We start from the raw sequence: 22,562 nt of genomic DNA, 5'->3' as shown, positions 1-22,562 counted from the left end.
TCCACTTCCTAATAATATCCTAAAACTCCCCGCTGCGGCTGTGTCCTGTCTGGCGATACCAGCTCCACCATGTGGTTCCTAAAAAGCTGCTTTTTTTTTTTTTTTTTTTTTTTTTTTTCCTGGCTGACTTAAAGCCAAAAATGCACATTAGGACACCTAAAGAGTTTGAGGTGTCCCAGTATGCAAGTGCACGCGTTGTCCTCCAACACAGTTATTTCAATTCCTCTGCCTTTCTCACGAGAAACTTTAAAACAAAGGATTTTGGCAAGGCTGGAAACTCCTTTTCAAACTGCAGGTTTTGCAACAAAAAGAAGTACAATGCAGCTGGGGATAACCCCGATGGCTATTGCCAGACACCAGCTCCCATCCCGTGGACTAATCCCCCCAAATCCCGGTAGGAAACGATGCGCCCCAGACAATCGGTGGCAGTGCGGATGCGGGTGACCTGCCAGCAGCTTGGCTGTGCCGGAGCCGGTCCCTTGCCCGGCTCTCTAGGAACAGTGTCGCTCTTTGTCTGCGCCGTCTCCTGCCCGGCCGCCTGTGCTGCCCGCATGGGAATTTCCCTTTTCATTAGAACCTCCTGCCGCTGCCGGGGGTCACGGTGCAGGGACCCTTTTCAGCAGCCCTGGGAGCTCTCTGGAAGCGGGGTGGTGCCTGGAGGCTGCAACGGGAAACCTAGGGGTGATTATTTGGGGTTGTTGTTTTTTTTTTTTTTTTTTTCCCCCAAATCCTTCCTTTTCTGTCCTTCCGAGTTGAAGCGTGATAAAAACAACTTGGTGTCTGCCAAAACCAGCAGCCTTTCTATAGCATGCTCCCAGGTTTCTAGCACCGGGATGTTTGGCAATGCTGGTGGTCACCATGGGCCGGTGCCAAGGTTGCCCACCCGGGTCGGCGTTGCTGAGCTGATGGAGAGCTGTGGGGGGGGAACCGGTGCTCCGGTCCCGGGCGGGTGGGAGCAGCAGATGAGCTGGCAGACAGACCTGGACCAGCAGCTTCCAGAATGCAGGTTCAGCCCAAGGACCCTGAGGGACATCTCCTTGCTGGGCATTTGTCCACATGCTGCTGTTGGAAGAGCCACCAGATCCCTGCAGGATCTATGTCATGGAAATCCCTTGTTCCCTCCCAGCGCTGGGGACCAGGACGCTGTAGAAGACCCATTGGAACGGAGACAGGTTCCGCCCTCAGAGGATGCTCAGCACAGAGCTGGTTTCTGGTTCTCTCTGCTGCTGTAATTTTGCCTTCCCTCTGCCAGGGGAAACAGAGGCTGAATCTTGGAGGTTGTTAAATACCCGTGACCTGTCGTGAGAGGGATAAGGTGTGTGTTCAGCACTGTGCACTGCGGGGGTTCAGCTCTTCTGCCTTCCTGAGCTTTTTTCCTTCATTTTCCGTTGGGTGAAGTGGTGTCTTCGCTCCTTGTCCTTAACTGTGAAACAGCTGCTTTGATTCAGCCTGCTTTCCAGCAGTAATAAAAGTGAAACCTTGAAGATAAAAAGCATTTCTCAAGTGCGTTTAGTGCCCTCTGTGCCAAATCACAAGAATTAAACTGGTTTCTTGAGCTAGGAAGGAGAGGTGGTAAAGGTGCTATTGCTTGCAGCTGGCTTACCCCAGTCCGTGACAGTTTTATTTGTCACTCCTTGCAGACTCTGTGAACACTGGCAAACACAAAAGGTGTTGAACACAACTGGCGGCTGTGGTGCTCGGTCCTTGGGACGCAATGCTCAGTCCTGGAGGCACAGCTCTCTGCTGGCTCTTCTCCCCAGAGCAGCTCAGGCCTGTTTTACTCGGGGTTTTTTTTCTCAATCTTTGGAGCTCGGGAGCTGTAGCGTGCAAGTATTAAACCTCTCCCACCTTTTCCCTCTGCAGATGCAGAGGAATGTGGCTTGAAAACAGCCGCTGCAGGGAGAGCATGAGTCGGGGGCTCTGGCCCTCCAGCAGAGCCGGTGCCCGCTCGGACGATGGGACTCTGCCTCTGCAACACTGAATCCGTGAGCCAAAGGCACCATCTCCCTGTGCAGGCCAGGGAGGGGATTTTTTGGAAGATGCCAGCTTGCTTATCGCTCTGGCCAGAGGTAGGAGAAGGCTTGGAGGGCTCCAGCACTGCAGGGCGCGCAGAGGTTGCAGATCCATGTGTCTTTACCCGGTGCTGCTCGTGCAATCCTAAACATAGCTCCTGTTTCGAGGACTTTGAATTACAGCAATTTTCAGATCAACTCGGCGTCGGGAGCGGTTTGGTGTGTGACTGATACGTGGTGGGTGAATCTGTTCCCTGCAGAAACGGTTTGGATGTTTTTGTGGGGAATTTGAGGCTGAAGGCAGCGGGGGCACGGGGCCTGGGGGAGCACGGAGGAGGCTGAAAGTTGATTTTTAAGTCTCGCAGCTGAAGCAGGCGGCAGCTTTCTCCAGCTGTCGGTGTCACATCGGGGCTCATCACCTCGGAGCCGTGATAAGCCAGCCCCAATCAAGGGTAAAGCTGTCCTGCTAAAACGCTGCCTGGCTGAGCTGAGCTTGACCCTGGGCTCAGACTCACGGTCAAGGATGCTTTGAGAGGGAAGAGCTCGCATGTCCGAGGTGAGCAGTGCCCGAGCCGGGGTAGAAAACGCTGACCTCAGCCCTGTCTGTTCAATTCAGCATTTTCTGAAGCCGTGATTTCTTTGCACCTTTCCAATACTTGTTACTTAAAAAAAAAAAAAATTGGAAAAAGGGTGGGTTTAACATCTCTGGTACCTGGATGTGGAGGGAGGACGTCAAGCAGGCAGCCCAGGGAGAGACCGTGTCGGGGAAACAAAAGCTGGTTTCAAAAAAAGAATAACAACAACAAACAACAAATAATAACAACAAAAGAGGAATAGCAGCTGCAGCCGATCCTGCACCATCCATCGACCCCCCCGTTACCCCGGGGACCTGGATGCAGCCCGGTGTGGGTCATACGAGCATGGGGAGGAGGCGATTCCCCTGTGCTCAGGTAATGGGAAGGATCCCATGAAGGTGAGGGTCGTCGGGAGCCCAGCCTGTGCCTCCCTCCAGCCTCCATCTGTCTGTCTGTCCCCATGGGGTCCCCGATCGTAATCCAACCTGTCACCTGCACCCAGGTGGGTGCCAGGGTAGATCGACCCCCAGCTGCTCTCAGGGACTGGGGGGGGGGAAGGTGGCTGTGTGGGGCTGCCCCACGGCTGCCGGCACGCTCCGGGAGCTGCCAGCCGGGATGAGCCGGGATGCGGGGCTGAGCCAAGTGCTCCCGACGGCATGGGCAGCCCCTGCCTGGCAGCCGAAGCCAGGCATTGGCAGGAGCATGAAGCAGAGCTGGGCTGCGGGGGGGGGGGGATGAGCAAAGCCCCTCCCGTGGGTTTTTGGGGACCTCCAAGGCAGGGCAAGACCTGTGAGCAAGCTCAGCTCCCAGCCCTGAACCGGGCAGAGAAGGAATTTGGGGGGAGATCTGTCCCCAGCTGCGTGTGACCCTCTCGCAGGACAGACAGACAGTGCTCACAGTGACTTCCTCCAGAAACACCCAAAATGGTTAGCCGGTGTGGCTGCATTTCATAATCTTTTAATTCGCCTTAAATATTTTGAGTAACTCCCCCAGGAAAACACGCACTCGGTGGCAGCAGCCGGTCTGCCCGAGAGGAGGGAGCTGCCGCTCGATTTCTTCCGCGAGACTGAAGAGCCATCGCTGTCTGTCTGTCCTGCTGCTCCTCATCCAACCCTCTGCTGCTGCTTCTGCCTCCAACGAAGACAAACCTGAGGCAGGTTTGTAGGAAACGTGTTGACAGCAGACTCGCGAGATGGCTCCGACACCCGCATTGGGCTCTGCTGCCTTGTCTGGTCCTAAATTTAAGCGCAGCGATGGAGCCCGATGCATTAAGGCTCTGCCACACTTTGCCCGCTGCGTGTCCCGGGGGTGTTGGAGGGGGGAGGCTCCAAAATTCATCCCCCAGCTGGATGTCCCTGCCTGGTGCACGGCATCGACCACCGTCCCTCCTCTCCCTGAAGCAGCAGCTGAGTTCTGCCCACGGAGGGTGGCGAGACCCTCCGTCCCCCCCTTGCCCACCCCGGTTGCCTGCTGCGGGGGGGCTGATCCGGAGCCGCGGGTGCAGGGATGGATGCAGACCCTGTACTGGAGAGGGGGGGCCTCTGGAAATGTGATGGGCACCATCCCCCGGGACTTTGGGGGGGAGCAGCCTCCAGCCAGGGTGGGGGGTGCTGACACCCCTTTATCCCCCATGGATCCCATGGGATCCAGGGCAAGGTCCCTCCTCCCTGCGGCACTCAGAGCCCTGGGGTGACGCTGGCTGCGGCTGGAGCTTTTGGGGTGTCGATACCCGGAGGGGACACCAGTGAGCGGCCGGTCGACCACAGCCACGATGTCCCCTCTGCGGCAGGGTCAGGAGGGGGGGGGATGCTCCCAGGCGAGGTGCCCCACGGCTGCGAGGTGACATGGGCCAGAGCCACGCAACCCCACCGGAGAGAAGGAGCTGGTGCTCCAGGACACGGGCACGGGCTGCCCCGAGGGCTGGTGGAGCCATGGAGACATCCAAGACCCGTCCAGACGTGGTCCTGGGCGACCTGCTCCAGGTGGTCCCCAGGGGTCCCTGCCAGCCCCACGAGCTTCCTGCCCCCAGGAATTACTGTGGGTGCTGGAAGCTTCCATCGGCTTAACAAGCACCAACCGCTTGAGCATAAACGCCTCGAGCCATCTCTGCCGCATGCCGGCACCCTGCCCTGGTGCTGGGGGAGGGCTTTGGGTGCAGGATGGGTGCTGCTACCCTGCCCCGGCTCCATCTCCCTGCCCCGTGTGTCTTCCTCAGCATCGTCCCCATCCCCCGGATCCCACCCGTCTTTCCTCGGCCTCTTGCTGCGACGGCGGGGACCTGGCGGAGGGACCCCCGGTGCCTCTTCCCGACCCTTTTCCCCGGCTGTCGAGGCCGTGTCCCCCCATCCATCCCGGCGGCCCCTCGGCCGGTCCCCTTGGAAACGCATCCAGGGGCGGAAGCGCGGGGAATATTAAGCAGGTGCAGCCCCTTCAATCCCCCTTTGAGCGGGGACAGAGCGGGGCTTGTTCCCGGCACGGGGAGCCCGGCCAGGCGCAGCGGCTGCCGGGGAAGGGGAGAGGGGACCCCCGGCCCCGCCGTCCCCCCTCAGCCCAGCTCCCCCGGTCCCTGCAGCCCCCCCTGCACGCGCTCCCCACGGCTGCCCCTCTGCGTGGGACGGGGTGGCGTGGGCGAGGGGTGCATCGGCGGCTGAGCTGATGTGGGTCCCGCGCAGGGGCTGGGGGACACCGAAATGTGCTCCTTTGGGAGCACCCGCTGCTTCCCCAGGACCCCCGGCCCTGCCCTGAGCATCCTTCCCCGGCGCGGGATGCGGGAGCTGCCGTGGCGGCGGAGGACACGAGGTGACCTTGGAAAGCCTCGGCCAGCCGGGAGCTCGCGCCGGCCCCGGGAGGACGAGGTGGCCGCGGGGCGAGCGGTGCGGGGAGCAGGGCAAAGGCGAGCCCCTCTTCCGTGCAATGGGTTTGGGCTGAGCCCCCCCCCCCCCCCGGGTGCAGCTCGGGGTGTCCCCTCATACGTGGTTGTCCCCAGCACAGCCACGACATCCCCTGCAAAGGTGGGATTCGGGGCAGCGATGGGCTGGGTTGGCGGTGGCACCCGCAGGGTTTGGGCTCTGTCCCCGTTGTTCCCCCCCCCCCCCCCCATGGCTTCAGGCAGAGCCCGAGGCTTGGCGGGGGGGTCCTGGGGGTCCCTCCGTGCCCACACACACACACCCAAAGCCGTGCGTGTGCCTGGCTCCCCGGTGCGTGCTTGTCCGCTCGGTCCTGCTCCAGCGTGCACGCCGCAGGGCTCCTGCCCGCTGCCTGCCCGCTGCCTGCCCGCTGCCTGCCCGCTGCCTGCCCGCTGCCTGCCCGCTGCCTGCCCGCGGCCCCTCTGGGCTCTCCCCGGCCCCATTGCTAGGCTGGTCACGTCTCCGCAGCTTCTCCTCTCCCGGCTCTTCCCTCGCTCGATCCAGCCGCTGCGTCGGCTTGGCCTCCCCACCTTGTGCTGGGCCACAGCCTGGAGCACCCCCCTGCCTGCACCCCCATCCCTGCCTGCACCCCCATCCCTGCCTGCACCCCGTCCCTGCCTGCACCCCCCCCTGCCTGCACCCCCAGCCCGTTGGAGAGATCCCAGTTCGTGGCACCCGCGTGGATGGGTCATGGGTGATGGACCCGTGGCACCCAGTGGCATCTGGACCAGTTTGGCACTGGGAAGCGATGACATGGCCGGGGGGCGCGGGGGGGGCGCACTTGGGGGATGAGGAGGGTTTGACCTGACCCCGGGGCCTTCGCCTGGGGGGGTGTCCGAGCGGCCGCAGCCCCCCTGCCCTGTGCCACAGCCCCGCGGTGACCCCGGGGCGATGGCTTCACCCCAGGATTTTGGTGCTCTGCCCTCACCTCGCTGCTGCTGGGGGGGGGGGAACCAGCCCCCTGCAGGACTGTGCATGGGTGGGTGCCTTGGGGGTGCAGGGTGGGGGTCCCAGATGAGGATGCTGGGTGGGGGGGGGGATGTCATCTCAGTGCTGGTGCAGGGATGCCCCCCCCGTCTCCATACAGAAGCATTTGGGGGGGGGGGGGGTGTCAATGAGGAATCCTGGTGTTAGTGTCCCAGTACAGGGGTGCCCCCCCATGCACGAGCAGTTTTAGGGGGGCTCAGCAAAGAGGTCCTGGTGGGGTTGCAGGGGGCTGTCCTGATGCTGGTGCAGGGATGCCCCCCCCCCCCATGCACAAGCAGCTTTGGAGGGTTGTCAGTTAGGGATCCCAGTGCTGGTGGGGTGTGTGGGGGGGGTCCCGGTGCAGGGGTGCTCCCCCATGCAGGAGCACTTTTGGGGTGGGTGTCAGTGAGGGATACTGGTGCTAAGGGGGGGGGGGGGGGTCCCAGTGCTGGTGCAGGGATGCTCCCCCCCATGCAGCAGCAGATTTGGGGGGGGGGGATCAGTGAGGGATCCCGGTTCTGGGGTGGGGGGCGGTGCAGGGACATCCCGGTGCAAGGATAACCCCTGCGCAGGAGCAGTTTGGGGGGGCGTCAGCAAGGGATCCCAGTGCAGGGATGCTCCCCCATGCAGGAGCACTTTTGGGGGGGGGGGTGTCAGTGAAGGATGCTGGTGCTAAGGGGGGGGGGGTGTCCCAGTGCTGGTGCAGGGATGCTCCCCCCATGCAGCAGCAGATTTGGGGGTGGGTGGGGGAAATCAGTGAGGGATCCCGGTGCGAGGATAACCCCTGCGGAGGAGCAGTTTGGGGGGGGGGGGGTTCGGCAAGGGATCCCGGTGCAGGAGGTTGGGGGGGGGTCCCCCGGTGCAGGAGGGTGGGGGGGGTCCCCGGTGCAGGGATGCTCCCCCATGCAGCAGCACTTTTGGCAGGGGGGGGGGGTCAGCGAGGGATCCCGGTGCTGGGGTGGGGGGGATCCCCCCGGGGATGTCAAGGTGGTGGCTGGGGGGGGGGGGGGCGGGTGTCCCCCGTTTCCATCTCCCGGTGCTACCGGCGGCGGCGTCCCCAGTCCCGCGGGCGGAGCCGGTGGCTCCCGCCCGCCCCCAGCCCGGCCCGTCCCCGTCCCCGTCCCGTCCCCCCCCCGCCCCGGAGCGGAGCGGAGCGGCGGGAGGCGGCGGCGGGGGCGCGGGCGGAGCCGCTGCCGGTGCCGGCCCCGCTGGCGGAGCCGTGGGTCCCCCTCCATGCCGCCATGGCCCCCGCGGCTGCCCGGCCCCGCTCCCCCCTCGCCCTGGCCCTGCTGCTGGCGATCGGAGCCCTCGGTACGTACCGGGGGGGGGGGGGGGGGGGGGGGGGGGGGGGCTGCTCGCCGGGATGGGGCAGGATCCTGTGTGTCCCCCCCCGGGGGGTGGGGGGGGGGCGGGTCGTGGTGCAGGCGAGGGATGATCGTTTTTGGGGGGGGGGGGGGTGTTGCATCCCCCGGAGGGGGGGGGTCTGGGGGAGGAGGGGGGGGGGGCTGCATTCCTCTGCAGGCACCGGGGGCGGCGGGGGGTGTGGGGGATCCCCCGGTAAGGGGGCTGGATCCCATCGCAGGGAGCTGCATCCTCTTGCGGGGGGGGGGGGGGGGGGGGCGGCTGGATGCCTTTGCCGGGGGCTGGATGGCTTGGGGGGGGGGGGGGGGCTGGATCCCCTTGTGTGTATGGGGTGTATCTGCAGGGACCGGAGGAGGGCTGGATCCCCTCGTAAGGGGGCTGGATCCCTTGGGGGGGGGGGGGCTGGATCCCGTCTTAAGGGAGCTGGATCCCTTTGCGGGGGGACTGGATCCTCTTGTAAGGAGGCTGGATCCCTTTGGGGGGGGCTGGAGCCTGTTGCAGTGGGCTGGATCCCCTTTATGTATGGGGGTGCATTTGCAGGAGCCTGAGGAGGGCTGGATCCCTTTGTCGGGGGCTGGATCCCTTTGGGGGGGGGGGGGGGCTGGATTCCCCTTGTGTGTACGGGGTGCATTTGCAGGAGCCAGAGGAGGGACTGGATCCCTTGGAGGAGGGACTGGATCCCCTTGCAGGGGCTGGATCCTCTTGTGGTTATGGGATGCATATGCAGGAAGCAGAGAGGGCTGGATCCCCTTGTAAGGGGGCTGGATTCCATTGCCAGGGGAGGGGAGGGGGGCTGGATCCCCTTCTACCCTTGCAGGGGGCTGGATCCCCTTGTAAGGGGGCTGGATTCCATTGCCGGGGGGGGCTGGATCCCCTTCTACCCTTGCAGGGGGCTGGATCCCCTTGTAAGGGGGCTGGATTCCATTGCAGGGGGGGCTGGATCCCCTTGCAGGGGCTGGATTCGATTGTGTGTATGGGGGGCACTTGCAGGAGCCAGAGGAGGGCTGGATCCCCTTGTGGGGGGGGCAGAATCCTGTAACAAGGGGCTGGATCCCACTGGAGGGGGCTGGATCCCATTACGTGAATGGGGTGCACTTGCAGGAGCCAGAGGAGGGCTGGATCCCCTTGCAGGGCAGCTGGGGGGTCTGGGCCAGGGACAGCTTGGCTTGGGGGGGGGGGCTGTGTCACGGTGGGGGGGTTCGCAGAGTTGAGGGGTGATGATTGGGGCTGTCACGGGTGCAGGGGGACCCACGGAGCCGGGAGCTGCTGTGGCATTTGCCCCTTCGGTCCCCAGGAGAGGCTGTAAAAGACTTGGGGTGCAGCCCCCCCCCCCCCCCAAATGGCTTGTCACGGTACTGGTGGGCACAAGATCAAGCAGGCAGGGACCCCCCCCAGGCCACCGCGGCCTCCCCGGGGTGCGGGGGGGCACCTCTGACACGTCTTTCTCTCCTTGTCCCCCCTCCAGCATCCGAGTGGCCCCCCCAAAACGCCAGCGAGGCCGAGGGGAGAGGCTGGGAGGGTTCCCTGGAGAGCAGCCCCTCGCAGTGGGACCCGGCGAGCAGAGACCCCTCGGGGGGGCCCAACAACGGCACCGGCCCCGGGGGGGCCACGGCGGGTGGCTGGCCCCCGGCGGGACCCCAGCTAGAGCCCCCCGAGGGGGGCACGGCCGCCACCACGGACCCTGCAGCGATGCCGGAGGGGTGCGCGGGGTGCACCGGGGAGGGCGATGCCAGCGCTTTGCCCCCCAAATCCGTCTCGACGGAGGACGGCCAGGCTGCGGCGACCCGGCCGGGCGACGGGGGGACGGTGGCGGTGGCACTCGGCAGCCCCGAGGAACCGGGGAGCGGTGAGCGGCCCACGCCGGCCTCCCTGCCCAGCCCGGGGGTTTTTGGGGGGCTCACGGCCGCCCCGCCGAGCCCCCCCGGCCCGCGGCTCGTCACCGGCTCGGCCGAATCCGACCTGCTGCTGGCGGCCGGGGGCTCGGCCACGCCGCGGACCCCCGTGCCGGGCGACCCCAGCCCCGTGCCGGGCGCCGCGGGGGACTCGGGGGGTCCCCCGGAGCTCTGGGTGGCCGCATCCAGCCCGGCCCCGGCTCAGGGGGCTCGCGGCCGGACGGATCTGACCTGGCTGGAGGCGGAGGAGCCCCTCGCCGTCACCCCGGTCCCGGCTGAGCCGCCGGCCGACCGAACGGCCTCGGAGATCATCGACATTGACTACTACGACCTGTTTGAGGGGGGCGAGGGACTGGGGGGCTTCCCCGGGGGCGGCCGGGGGGCGGCCGGCTCGGCGCGGCGGCGGGAGCCGGAGGGAGCGGCCACGCCGTGGGCCCTCCACGAGCTCTACGACGACTTCACGCCCTTCGACGAAGCCGATTTCTACCCCACCACCTCCTTCTACGCCGACGGGGACGAGGAGGACGAGCTGGAGGAGGACGAAGAGGACGAGGAGGAGGAGGAGGAGGAAGACGGGGGGCTGGAGGACGAGAACGGCTACCGGCCGCCCGCCTCGCCCTCGCCCGGCGTCCAGCCGGCGCCGCGGGACCCCCGACCCACCGGCCGCCGCGACGCGGTGGTCCCGCCGCAGCCCTCCGGCGTGGCGGGGGGCAGCCCCACGGCGCGGCCGCGGCCGGGGGAGCGGGGCCAGCCGGAGAACGGCACCGAGTGCCGGAGCGGTTACGTGCGGCACAACAGCTCCTGCCGCTCCGTCTGCGACCTCGTCCCCAGCTACTGCCACAACGGCGGCCAGTGCTACCTGGTGGAGAGCCACGGGGCCTTCTGCCGGTAAGGGATGGGGACCCCAGGTCCCGTGGGGAGGTGGGGGGGTGCGTATGTGGGCTTTCCGTCCCCCTGCGCCCCATCCCTGGGCTCTCCATCCCCCTGCACCCCATTCCCAGCATCTCCGTCTCCAGGCACCCCATTCCTGGGCTCTCTGTCCTCCTGCACCCCATTCCCAGCATCTCTGTCTCCATGCACCCCATCCCCAGGGTCTCCACCCTGTGCACCCCATTCCCAGACTCTCCATCCCCCTGCACCCCATTCCCATATCTCTGTCTCCATGCACCCCATTCCCAGCATCTCCGTCTCCAGGCACCCCATTCCCAGCATCTCTGTCTCCATGCACACCATTCCCAGGCTCTCCACCCTGTGCACCCCATTCCCAGCATCTCCATCTCCATGCAACCCATCCCCAGGCTCTCCATCCCCCTCCACCCCATTCCCAGCATCTCTGTCTCCATGCACCCCATCCCTGGGCTCTCCATCCCCCTGCACCCCATTCCCAGCATCTCCATCCCCCTGCACCCCATTCCCACATCTCTGTCTCCATGCACCCCATCCCTGGGCTCTCCATCCCCCTGCACCCCATTCCCACATCTCCGTCCCCCTGCACCCCATTCCCACATCTCTGTCCCCCTGCACCCCATCCAGGGCCCTTCACCCCCACAGCCCCATCCCGCCGGGACACAGAGGGGCTTTCCCTGCCCCCCGAGCGGCGGCTGGGCAGGAATTAGGTCAGGGCCTTGCAGCCGAAGCTCCGGGGCCTCCGCGCTAATCGGCCCCGGCAGATTGCGCCCGGGGAGGGCCGACACCGGCTGTGCCGTACGGCTCGGCACGCGTCGTGCGGCTGGCGCCGAGCCCGCCTGCACGGGGGGACGTGGATGTGTGGCGTGACGGGGCTGTCCCCGACGGCCACCCTGCTCCCCACCGCCGCCAGGATGGGGTGCGGGGGACGAGCATCGCCTGGGGGGGACCCCGACCCCCCCTCCCGGCATCCCCCACTGTCACCCATCTCGCTTGATCCCAGCGTTTTGGGGGGGGGGGGGGTCACCCCTCTCAGGGTGGTCCTTGAGGACCCATTAATCTCGTTCCCCGTAATCTCCCTGATTACAGATGTCGGTGTCCCCCGAGGATGCTCTGTGGGACGGGGACGTGTTTTTGGGGTGGGGGGTCCCTAACCGCCTCCCCTCGCAGGTGCAACACGCAAGACTACACGTGGCACAAGGGCACGCGCTGCGAGGCCATCGTCACCGACTTCCAAGTGATGTGCGTGGCCGTGGGCTCGGCCGCCCTCGTGGTGCTGCTGCTCTTCATGCTCACCGTCTTCTTCGCCAAGAAGCTCTACCTGCTCAAGACGGAGAACAGCAAACTGCGCAAGACCAAGTAAGCGGCATCGGGACGGGGCCGGCACCCCTAAAACTGTCCCCGACCGCTTTGGGGTAGCACCCCGGTAGCCCCAGCGGTTTGGGTGGTCTCAGCTCCCGGCGGTGGCACTGGGGCTGGATGCGGTCCCGTCCCCGTGGGGTGTCACCGGGACCCCCTGTGCCAACGGGGATAAGGTGACGGTGGGCGGGAAAGCTCCCGGAGGCGGGTGCCCTGCGGGGACGTGGCTTGTGGCTCCTGCTCCACGGTTAATCCTTTAAAGCTGCTCCTGACTGGCACCAGTTAATCTGCTGCACTGGGAGCTGGGGCCACGGGCTGGGCTCGCCACGCTGCCCAGGGGCCACCGGAGATGGTCCCGACTGCGTCCCTGGGGACAGGGCTGGGGGGGGACAGGGCTGGCGTGGGTGAAGGTTGGGGTCATCCCCCCCACCACCACCCCAGCAATTGCTGCCCACCTCACTGGAGACGGGGAGGAGAGAACCCTCCCAGCCTGGGTCCCTAATGAGCTGTTAATTAGTGTTTGGGAGTGCCAAGTGTAATTAGCAGCGAAGCTCCCTGCCAGCCCATGGGTCTCCCTCTCAGGCCCTGGGAGCCCGCGGCTCCTGCCTGCCCTGGGCTGCCCTCACTGCTCGCCTGCCTGCACCTTCCCAGAGCTGGGGGTGATTAACCCCCCCAAACCCTCAGATTGAAAGGCATTTAGCCCCCCAAAATGCCAGTGCTCAGGTCATTTAGACCCCAGACCCCATAGCTGGGGACATTTAGCCCCAAACCCCATAGCTGGGGTCATTTAGCCCCCAAATCTCCATAGCTAGGGGCATTTAGCCCCCACGCCCCCAGATCCGGGGGTATTTAGCCCCAAACCTCCATCCCTGGGGACATTTAACCCCCAGGCCTCCAGCGCTGGGAGCATTTACCCCCCCCCCCGACACCGGGTTCACCCCAAAACGCAGTCAGGGGTGATGGGGGTGTTTGGCAGCACCCCCAGTCTCACCGCCGTGCTCTCCTCTCCCCCCCCTGGCAGATACCGCACCCCGTCCGAGCTGCACAACGACAACTTCTCCCTCTCCACCATCGCCGAGGGCTCCCACCCAAACGTAAGAGGATTTCGTGGCACCGTCCCCCCGCTCCTGCTTGCTGTCCTATCCTTGTCCCTCTGTCCGGTAATGTCCCGTCTGTCCCCCCACATCCGTGGTCCGGGCACTGCCTGGGTGACGGTCTCACCGCCGGGTCCCTCCGCATCCCCCTGTCCCCATCCCACCGTGGCCACCGCTCCGTCCCCTCTGTCAGGTCCTGCCACGCCGCATCCTGCCCCGACTACCCAAACCGGACCCCGCTGTCCCCCTGCCCCGTCCCCTCCTGCCCCTGTGACTCCCCGGGGAACCAACATCCAAAGTCGCCCGGTGGCTTTGGCTCCGTGTGCGGGTGACGGGGGCGGCTGTGCCGGCATTTTCAGGGAGGGGACAGCCGGTGCGATGCGGCTCCGGCAGACGATGCTCCTCGGCTGTGGCATCGCTGTAGGGCAGGACCGGCGGATGATGGCCGGCAGCGGCGGGCGATGCTGGAGGATGAAACGCTCCGGGATGCTGCTGGCGTGGTCAGGATGCGACCACCCGCGTCCCCCCCCCCCCGGGCTGCCCTTCCAACCTCCTGTCTTTCGAATCGAAACAGAGAGAAGCGAAGGGCTTTGCCGAGCGTGAGCCGGAGGAGGAGCGTAGGTCCCTCTAGCCTTTGCCTTAGCCCACCGCCGGTTTTCCCCGCATTTCGACCACTTTTAGCAGCCGTAGCGTCTGCCACCGCTCGGCCCGGCCACCCTGGCAGGAGGCTCCCGGAGCCGGCTGGCTCCCCACTGTGGAAAGGATGAATCTTGGGATGAATTCAGTGCCGCTCCCCGGCAGCGCGGTGCCTGGGATGCGGCGTACCGAGGATGCGGAGGGGACAGCGGAGTCGACACCCCTGGGAAAGGGGTTGCTGGGGGACGTGTGGTGCGGCCGCTGTGCCGGGCGATGGAGCTCGGTGCCCGTCCCGTGGCATTTGCCGTGGAGTCGATAGCACGAGCCGGGACGAGCTGGGAAGCGCTCGTAGGGCCACTGCCCAGAAGATGGAGGTTTCCCGTCCTCGTATGAGCACGGCTGTGCGATACCGGCCCTCGGGTGTCTCCATCCATCCGCCGCTCGCCGAGCGGCACCGGGAGCACCGTAACTGCTACGGTGCCGGGGGTGCCTCACCGCCACGGCCCATCCCGCCCTCGCAGACCCCCATGCCAGGGCTCATCCTGCCCCACCAGCGATGCCGGGACCGTCCCGGCACAGACATTACCCAACACAGCCGGAGCTCAGCCCCGGTGCCGGCGGGTGCCGCTCTCCCCATGGATGCGGGAAAAACTCGGGGCGCAGCCCAGCCCCGGGGAGAAGATGCTCCCGGCAGCCGTGGGGAGACGTCGGGAAGAGACGTCCCCGGTTTTGCCACCGGCAGATCCGGTCAGCGGCACGGCGGGGCCAGCTGTACGCTAACGAACCGCAATAAATCCAACCCCTCGGGCCTCCTGCCAAGCGCCGCTCGGGGAGTTGCTAATTGTCGCGGGGACGATGAGACGAGCCGGGCTGGAAATGGGAAGAGAAATGGGGTGGTGGTGGGGACGGCAGGGACGGCTGGAGGGGTGGCGGGTGGGATGGCTCCCGTGACCGATGCGGTTCTTTTGGGTGCTGTTGGCGAGCGGCTTTGGGTGCTGGAGGCACCCCGAGGTGGGGAACCCGTTGCGGGGAACGGCAACGAGTCACCGCAGGCAGGTCGGACCCTCTCATCCGCCGGCTCCCCCCTCCCCGTGCTGTGAGCTCCATGTCCCCCCACGCCGAGATGTGCTCTGAGGGGGGGACACACATTTGTATTCACCTTTGGGCAGCCCTGCCTCCTGCCAGGGGCTGCCCGTAAGGAGGCAGAGCCCGGTTCGGGATGCTGGGGGTGTCAGCGGTGCCTTCACCCGGTCCCCGCTGCGTGTCACCCCCCCGGCCATTGCAACAGCGTCCCCCATGGCACGGTCGTCTCCTTACCCCCCTCCCTCTGCCATCTCTCCTGGCAGGACGACCCCAGCGCTCCCCACAAGCTGCAGGACTCCCTGAAATCCTGCCTGAAGGACGAGGAGCCATTTAACATCCACAACTCGACGTCGCCCAAGCACGACGGCAAAGGGGAGCAGGACGGCGGCGAGCTCAACTGTCTGCAGAACAACCTGACGTGAGCAGGGGAGGAGAAGGAGGCGAGAGCGGGAGCCAGCCCTCCCATCCCCTGCTGTACAAATCTCCTGTCTCCTCCCCGTCTGGTATCTCTTTTTCCCGCTCCGTGGCATGCTTTGGTGTGTTTTGTACAGAGGAAAACAAAAATTAATTAATAATAATACAAAGCCAAAGGCTGTAAATGGTCTTTGGCCGCGTCGTGTCGTGGGGGTGTTTGGTTTGTGCTCCGTGTCTATCGCTTGGGTTAGTTCAGCGCTGTGATTTCTAAACCTTTGCCATTCCGCAACTGACTTTTTTTGTACTTTTACCCCACTTTTTTTGAAATACAGGTAAAAACAACAAAAAAAAAAGGAAGATCTTGAAATAAAACATTTTTTTTTTTAAAGTTAAGCCTCTTGCCGGTGCCTGCGATCTCCCGACACAGACACAGCAGGTTTGCTCCCTGCTCCCCCGGCTCCCATCTGAGCGTCACCCAGGGCGGGTGGTGGGTGCCCAGTCCCCCCCTTCCCTGCCCTCCCTGGCTTTGCCAAGCCAGGGGTGCAACGTGTCCCACCGGAGCGGGGACCCTGCGGGGTGCTGCCATCCCAGACACGCTCGGGTGCAGCTGGGACACCCCGGGATGTTTGGTGGAGGTGCCTGGATTGCTCACAGGGTCTGCTCCATCCCCGTCCCCATCATGGGGTCCCCCCGCAAGGCATGGATGCACGGGGGGTGCAGCCATCACCGACAGCGTGTTCCCAGCCCCCTCCTGCCCAAACCGCCTCCTTTCAATGGAGCTGCCCAGGATGTCAGTGGGATTTTGGGCTCTGCAGCCAAAATGCCCCGGGGTCGTCACTCCCCAGCTCCTCATTTCCCTCCGGCAAAACCCCTGTCAGCTTTGGCGATGCTGGCCCAGCTTCTGCCGGTGTAAATCAGAAGCAGTCCCCTCCGATTGCCATCACCCTGACCCGGCACCAAGCGTGGAGCGGGGGGGTCTCTCCCCAGGGAACCCCGGCACTCCCACCACCCTCCCCTCCGGCTGCGGCTCCCTCTTGCTTCCCACAGGAGCCGATTTCTTCCAGAGACGGATTCACCCACGAGCCAAAACTCACAGCTCCTCGGGAGAGAGGAAATGAAGCAATTAATCAACATACAATATTAAGCGTGCCGTGCGTTAGGGATGCAGCCGGCGATCTCCCCAGGGCAGGTAGGAGCTAAAGCTGCAGCTCAGCGTGTTTTAGATGTTCCCGATGCTTTCTGCGCACTGCTAAATAATTAATTCTCAGCTCACTTGGGGAGATTAAAAAATGAGGGGTGGCAGTGGGAGCCGGCAGACAATCCCGGGGGTCAAGCAAAGCGGAGCGAGTGGCTGACCGGCACCATCAGGGCTTTGGTTTTTGCCAGTCCCCTTCCAGCACGGAGCTGGACAGTATGGCAGCTAAAACCATGGATAAAGCACCGGGGCAGCACGGACACAGAGAGAAAAGATGGCTGGGGCCAAGCCCGGGGGGAGAGCGATGTGTTGGGGGAGCAGGAGCCTGGCTGAGCGGACAGGAGATGCTGATGCCCGAGAAAGCCTCATGGAAAGTCAGGTTTCTTCTTCCTGAAACCAGGACAAGTACAAGGAGCGAGAGGAGAAGAAATGGTTATGGGCATGCATAAGGAAGGGGATGTTGGAGGGGATGAGGAACGATATGGGGTTGTGGGTGAGAAATGCCTGTGGAGCTGCGGGGAAGAGGAGGGAATGGGCACTGCGGGGATGGAGGAGGCCACCCTACGTCTCCAGCCGCCCTTGGAGGGAGTCGGTGGGGCCAGATGCAGGGAGACGTGGGGTGGGATGGGGCGGCCACGGAGCGAGTCCAACCAGTGAACGTGCGGCTGCGTGGTGGGCTCTGGAAATGGTCCGCTCCTCACTGGGATCCTTCCTGACGGCACCTGCGGGTCCAGCCGGATGCTGCCTGGGGAGAGAAGAAAATCTCCTTTGCAAAGAAGAAGCAGCTGACATAATGCTTGTCTCCTGACCAGACAGAGAAACCTCATCCCTGTTTTGCTGGCCAGCAGCAGGCAGGTCTCCTGGGGCAGCCTTCACCCTTTGGGTGATTTGGGGAAGCCGCCGTCCCTGCCGTGCTCCTTCTTCTGCTTGGAGATGAGGCTGGCACGGCACAGCCCATCCATCACGGATGATGCCCACCCTGGAGATGAGGCTGGCGTGGCATCAGCCCCTCCGTCGTGCTGCCGGCATGGCACAGCCCATCCATCCCGGATCTGCCCTGCCTCGACACGGAGGTGCCCACCTTGGGAGCCTCCGAGGTGGGCAAAGTAGCAACTGGGGTTGTTCGTCCTTCACCACCCGTTTTTCGTCCTTTCAGAGGAGCCCAGCATGTGGTCAAGGTAGGCAGCGAAGGGCAGCGGGGCAACAACCTCCCTGCAAAGCCGAGGTGGTAACTCCTCGGTGTTAACCCCTCGTTTAAGAGCAGCGAGGGGTGGACCCGAGGAAGGCTCGAGGCGACGGGTGTCATCTTCAGCCTGGCACTCTCGGCTGCAGCTGCTCACCCACATGGGCTGTAGGGAATTATCGGGATTCAGGGCAAAATTGGGTCACAAGGATTTAAGCAGGTCTAAGGATGCTCCTGTTCATAATACACGTGTTAAGAGAGCTGGGGGTATTTGTCCCCCTGTCCGTCCGCTCTGGGGTATCGGTCTGACCCCCATAATTCCCCTCCTTGCTGTGCGCCCTGCTTCGGACCGTACTCACCTATCTGGCGAGCTCCTGTTTTCTGCATGAAGACACAACCTCCGTTCCTGATTTCGCTCCAGCCGGCCACGAGCCCTGGAGCCCCATCTCGCTCTGGCCTCAGCGTCCCTCGCCGTGCCTCGGTTTCTCCCCTGGGCGATGGCACGTCCCCAGCCCGCGGGCTCTCCTCCTGCTCTGGCTTTGCCGGAGCACCGACGGAGGGAGGAGCACTGTTTGCACGCACGGGTGCATCGGGATGGAGGGGGCAGCTGGGGTTACCCGAGGGGCCAGGCTCCCTGTCAGCACCTCGTCTGACACGGGGAGAGCAGGGGGGGATGGCAAAGAGCATCCGCCGTGTGCCGTGCCGGTCACCGGAGCCGATTTCATGGGCCCTGTGGAGGAATTTGCCTCCCAGCCAGCAAAGCAACACATGGGCTTTAATCAAATGCTTAATCACTTTGAAACGGCGAGGTTGCGGACAGCTATTAAATTTAAATGCTTGGTTAGTTTGCCGGGAGGGGAGGCAGCCTTTTGTGGCTGGGCGAGGGCTGGCACGGGACGCTGGGTGCGAAGGGAAGGGAATTGGCATCGGCACCAGGTCTGTGCTCCTCGCTCCATCGTCCTCTTTTCTCTTACAGACACATAACAGGATTAGAGCCACGACCCCGAGACAAGGAGCCTTTCTTCCTTTTGACAAGCTCCGGCTGCCTGAAACAAAATAGCCGGAGTCCCGATTCACCGGCTGAGCCCTGGCCGGGAGAGCGAAGGAGGGGAGAAGGGGTTGGATCGGCGGCTCCGTGGTCCCCGGCAGGCCGTGTGGACCCCGAGCCATGCTCAATGCCCTCGGTGCGGGACGCTGCTCCTTTTGGACCCGGGGTTTGGCCATCCTTCCCCGAGCTGCTGGGAGCTTTCCCTGAGAGCGGAGGCTGGGGATTTATTTGATACCTGGAGCTGGTGGGGTGGGAGCTCTGTGCCCATGTCCTCTGCAGCACCGTCTCTTTGCTGGCTTGGGTTTACACACGCCGAGCACAGCTGCGGCCGTCGCTGCGGGCTGCTGGCACCCACCACGCTGGCAGGGGCACCCGCTTCGCCCTAGGCACAGCCCCAGATACTCCCACCCCACCACAAACCCGCATCCCGCTGCCTCGCCGGACCGTGCTGGTGTGGCAATGCCGTGTCTTCCCCATGTGCCCTTTTGAACGCCCCCCAGATGCCATTTCCTTGCCTGAGAGCTGGCCCTACAGCCCCGGCAGCTCCCCTTGCCTTTGAGGAATATTTGGAAGATGAGGCTGGCTGTCTCCTTTCCTCTTGGTCGGTGCTTATCTGACCCACGTCCTCCACCACGGTACGGTCTGGCTCCCTTTAAGTACAGCTGTAGCCCAGATGTGCTCTGGTTGTACACATCTACACGTGGTCAGAGGAATCCCACCCTCGCTACCACACCTCCAGCCTCCTAGGACTTGGGGAAAGGAGGTCGGGCTTGAGGGACCATTCCCAAACCCTCCTGACCCACCTGGAGCATCCCTGGGAGCTGCTTTGCCAACCCGCTGCACAGGACTGCTGCACGGGGAGCTCAGGATGCTTCCTGGTGACCCAAGAGGCACATCTGGGAGAAGACATGTCCTGTAGGTCAGCGTGGGGAGCTTGTGAGAGCATCTCTGCTGACATCCAGGTCTTCCCACTGTTGCTGGGCTGCCTCCTGGCTTGTAGGAGCCCTTAACCAGTATTTGCATAGCCAGAAAGCATCAGGACCTCAGCATTTAGTAATGGGAAATACCAATTACTCCATTATTCTCAGTCTCACTGTAACAGGGAGCGAATCCAGTATTAAACTGACTCTACATTGGATTTAAAGAGAGGAGAAAAGCAAAATCCTCTTAGCTTCATAAACTGTAAAATGCTCAGTGTGGGAAAGAACAGCTGGGCATGCGTTTGCTGACGCTAGTGAAGCTCTGGGGATGGCTTTAACCACGGCAGGCCCTGTTTGTCACTGCTTTGGGCCATGCTGGCCAGCACACGGCTTAGGTTAACTGGTTCTGCTGGGAGAGGAAGAGATCAGGGTGCAGGCAGCCCAGCACGCCTGCAGGCAGCGATGGCGATCAGCCACTGGAGACTGATTTGAAACGTAAAGGCAAGGAGGCAAGTTGGCCAAGACTGAGCGTGGAGTGACCAAGCTCACAACCCTCATGAAGAGATGTGGAAGAAAAGGGAAATAAAGACAAGAGACCCTGGGACACTTAGAGAAATGGTAAGTAAGATCTCATGGGAGGCACGTTTAAAAGTGAAAGGAGTTAAGGAAACTGGCAGTTCTTCAAAGAAACGATGCAAACAACACACACACAAGCCATCCCAATAGGAAGTGTAGTAGGAACCAGCTTGGCTACGTTGCAAGCTCTTCAGTGACCTCAGGCTCAAGAAAAAAAGTTTACAGAAAGCTGGAACTAGGTCAAATTACTAAGGACAGTTATAAGAGTAGCATAAGCATGTGGGGAAACATCAGAAAGGCCAAGGCACAAATTGAGATGGAAATAGCAAGCATCATTAAGAGGAAGAAGAAAAGACTACATCAGCAGGAGGAGAACGAGCAAGAGAGTGTTGGTCTGGACCCAGTGAAGAAGGAACGCTGCTGACAAAGGCAGCTGAGAATTCAAGGATTTCACAGTTTGGTTTTTTTTAAAACTGGTCTTTAAAAACGTCAACTGCAAGCAGGTGCCTACCACAATAAATAGGATATTGTGCTCTTCTCCACCAAGAGAGTGTTAACTGCAATAAATGAGAATACTAAAAGCATACACAGAATGGTTAGGCATTTTCTGAACTTCATCCTATGGCACTTAGAAAACTAGTTAAAGCCACCTCAGATCTATTAGGTAGCACAAGGGTTGGATAAGGTTTTACAAGACCGGTTCCAGTTTGAGGCATGCCACTTACTTCAGGAAAGATGCAGCCCATGGGAGAAGGTTCAAGGGAAGCAAGAAGAAAGATGAGAGCTCCAGAAAAGACAGCCTCTGCGGGGTGGGGTGGGCAGTGTGGAGAACTGAAGACCAAGGGGACATGAGAACAGTCTCAACGGGTGTAAAGACTTCTTCAAAAAGGCTGGGAATAACCAGGATCTGTGGTGGCATGTCAGAAGACCCCCCAAAAAGGTGAACTTCAGTTGCCAGAAGAGACAGTTCAGCAAGACATTAGGAAGTATTTCCTAACTGTAAGGAGAAAGAACACAAGGACAGGCTGCCGGGGGAGGGTGGGCAGCTCTCCTTGAAGAGGTCATCAAGAGCGGGTTAGGTGCCTCTCAGGGTGGCAGGAACTGCTGACTCTCCCATACGGCGAGGCTGTGGGATTGCCGATCCCCTGGGTCCCTCTCAGCTCTGTTTTCTATGATCCTGTGCTCTCCAGAACACCACTTCTTCACATGGACAGAGGTGGGGCTGAAGGGTAAGCTTTTTGCTTCTTTCACTCCCCAATACTTCTTGATTCAGGAATATTGCTCCAATCTACGTATACAATTTGCATTTATTAAATGAATTAGAATTCATTCTGCAGAAGCACCCAGGAGTCTCGATCTTGAATGAAGATCTCCTTTTGCTACGTGCTACAAAAACGCAGCATGAAAATACGGTTCTTGCTTCAGAGAGCTCAGAATTTAACTGCAAGGCAAGAGACAGCAGATGGAGACAATCTGTTGGGTAGAAGAGTACAAAGAAACAGCGAGACAATACTGGCTGGCATGGCAGACAGTGGGGTTTAGCACAAGATGAGCCAAACTTGCTAGGGTTTTGTGCAAGACATTGGAAAAGAGGAGATTTCAGGAAGGATATGGGAGAAGATGAGGAGATTCTTCTGCAGCTTTAGAGCTCTTGCTTCTGCGTGGTGACCCAGGCCAGGGATACAGAGCTGAGAACTGGATCTCTGAAGTTGTCTGTATCGTCCTTGGGATGCTGAGAGTATGTTGTAGGTAAGATTGGCAGAAATAGGAGAGGGCAGGAAAAAAGGAACCGTGGGAGAGCTCTGTGAGCAAGAGTTGGGAGGGTGGGAAGGAAAAGATCAGAGAGGCAAGAAGAAAAGCAGGATGGGGCCAAATGAGGAACAGAGTCAGAAGAGGGTAAGAAGCGTGAAGAATGATGGTGGGTGGGAAGGGCAGAAAGCAGTGTCTTTAGAGAGCCAAACACCTGCATCTGGGAGAGGAGAAGGACAGCGTTTCCTCTGCCTGCTTTGATCCCATTTTGCTTGCAGCCATCCTCAGGATCTCAGCGGTTCCTCACTGAGATGACTTTGCTGCTGGATCCCTGCTGGTTTCAGCACTTTTCCCAGGGATTTTTCAGTTTCTGCTGGAAAAGGCCTGGAGACCCCTCGTGGAGAGCCAGCAGGCATTTTGCTTCGAAATGGTAAAGTGAATTTTAAAGGTGACCTGAAAATTGAATCAAAACTCTTTTTTTTTTCCCCCTTGCTTTATGAATGCTGTAAATTATTCTTCACAGCCACCAGCAATCAGCAAACAAACCGTGGTTAAATGTAGCAAAGGATTACTTAGGTTTGACATCAGCGGCAAGTATCTAAAGCGGGGATAATGAGGCGCCGGAAAGAAATGCCAAGAGAGGGTGCAGAGTCATCGTCACTGAGGGTTTCTAAGAACAGGTTGGA

General features: G+C 62.0%; 1 protein-coding gene and 1 long non-coding RNA gene across 3 annotated transcripts; one reads left to right on the top strand and one right to left on the bottom strand.

Annotated features, from left to right (window-relative positions):
• Nucleotides 1–7,579: 7,579 nt before the first annotated feature.
• On the top strand, nucleotides 7,580–15,390 carry CSPG5 (chondroitin sulfate proteoglycan 5). 2 transcript variants are annotated; one of them, XM_030008148.1, is made up of 5 exons: nucleotides 7,580–7,770; nucleotides 9,287–10,601; nucleotides 11,790–11,978; nucleotides 13,000–13,072; nucleotides 13,647–14,527. In XM_030008148.1, exons 1-5 carry the CDS (start codon nucleotides 7,701–7,703, stop codon nucleotides 13,701–13,703), a joined length of 1,704 nt encoding a protein of 567 aa, XP_029864008.1. In that variant the 5' UTR covers nucleotides 7,580–7,700; the 3' UTR covers nucleotides 13,704–14,527. The 2 variants fall into 2 exon arrangements, with proteins under 2 accessions (XP_029864008.1, XP_029864007.1); XM_030008147.2 differs by lacking the exon at nucleotides 13,647–14,527 and adding an exon at nucleotides 15,055–15,390 and having other exon boundaries at nucleotides 7,581–7,770.
• A 1,397-nt stretch (nucleotides 15,391–16,787) lies between these two features.
• On the bottom strand, nucleotides 16,788–18,553 carry LOC115338992. The gene is made up of 2 exons (XR_003922593.2): nucleotides 17,943–18,553; nucleotides 16,788–17,145 (listed from the first exon to the last, which is right to left on the bottom strand). It is a non-coding gene; the product is annotated as an uncharacterized LOC115338992 (long non-coding RNA).
• Between the last annotated feature and the right edge of the window lie 4,009 nt (nucleotides 18,554–22,562).

The sequence above is a fragment of the Aquila chrysaetos genome, chromosome 3, assembly GCF_900496995.4.
Source record: "Aquila chrysaetos chrysaetos chromosome 3, bAquChr1.4, whole genome shotgun sequence".
NCBI lineage: Eukaryota > Metazoa > Chordata > Aves > Accipitriformes > Accipitridae > Aquila > Aquila chrysaetos.
Note: the sequence above shows the minus strand (reverse complement) of the source record. Positions and strands in the feature narration are given on the sequence as shown.

Coding starts and splice junctions, on each gene's coding strand:
- CSPG5 (XM_030008147.2), top strand. CDS start 7,701: ATGGCCCCCGCGGCTGCCCGGCCCCGCTCCCCCCTCGCCCTGGCCCTG. Junction 7,771..9,286: donor GCTGGCGATCGGAGCCCTCG/GTACGTACCGGG, acceptor TCCCCCCTCCAG/CATCCGAGTGGCCCCCCCAA. Junction 11,979..12,999: donor AGCAAACTGCGCAAGACCAA/GTAAGCGGCATC, acceptor CCCCCCTGGCAG/ATACCGCACCCCGTCCGAGC.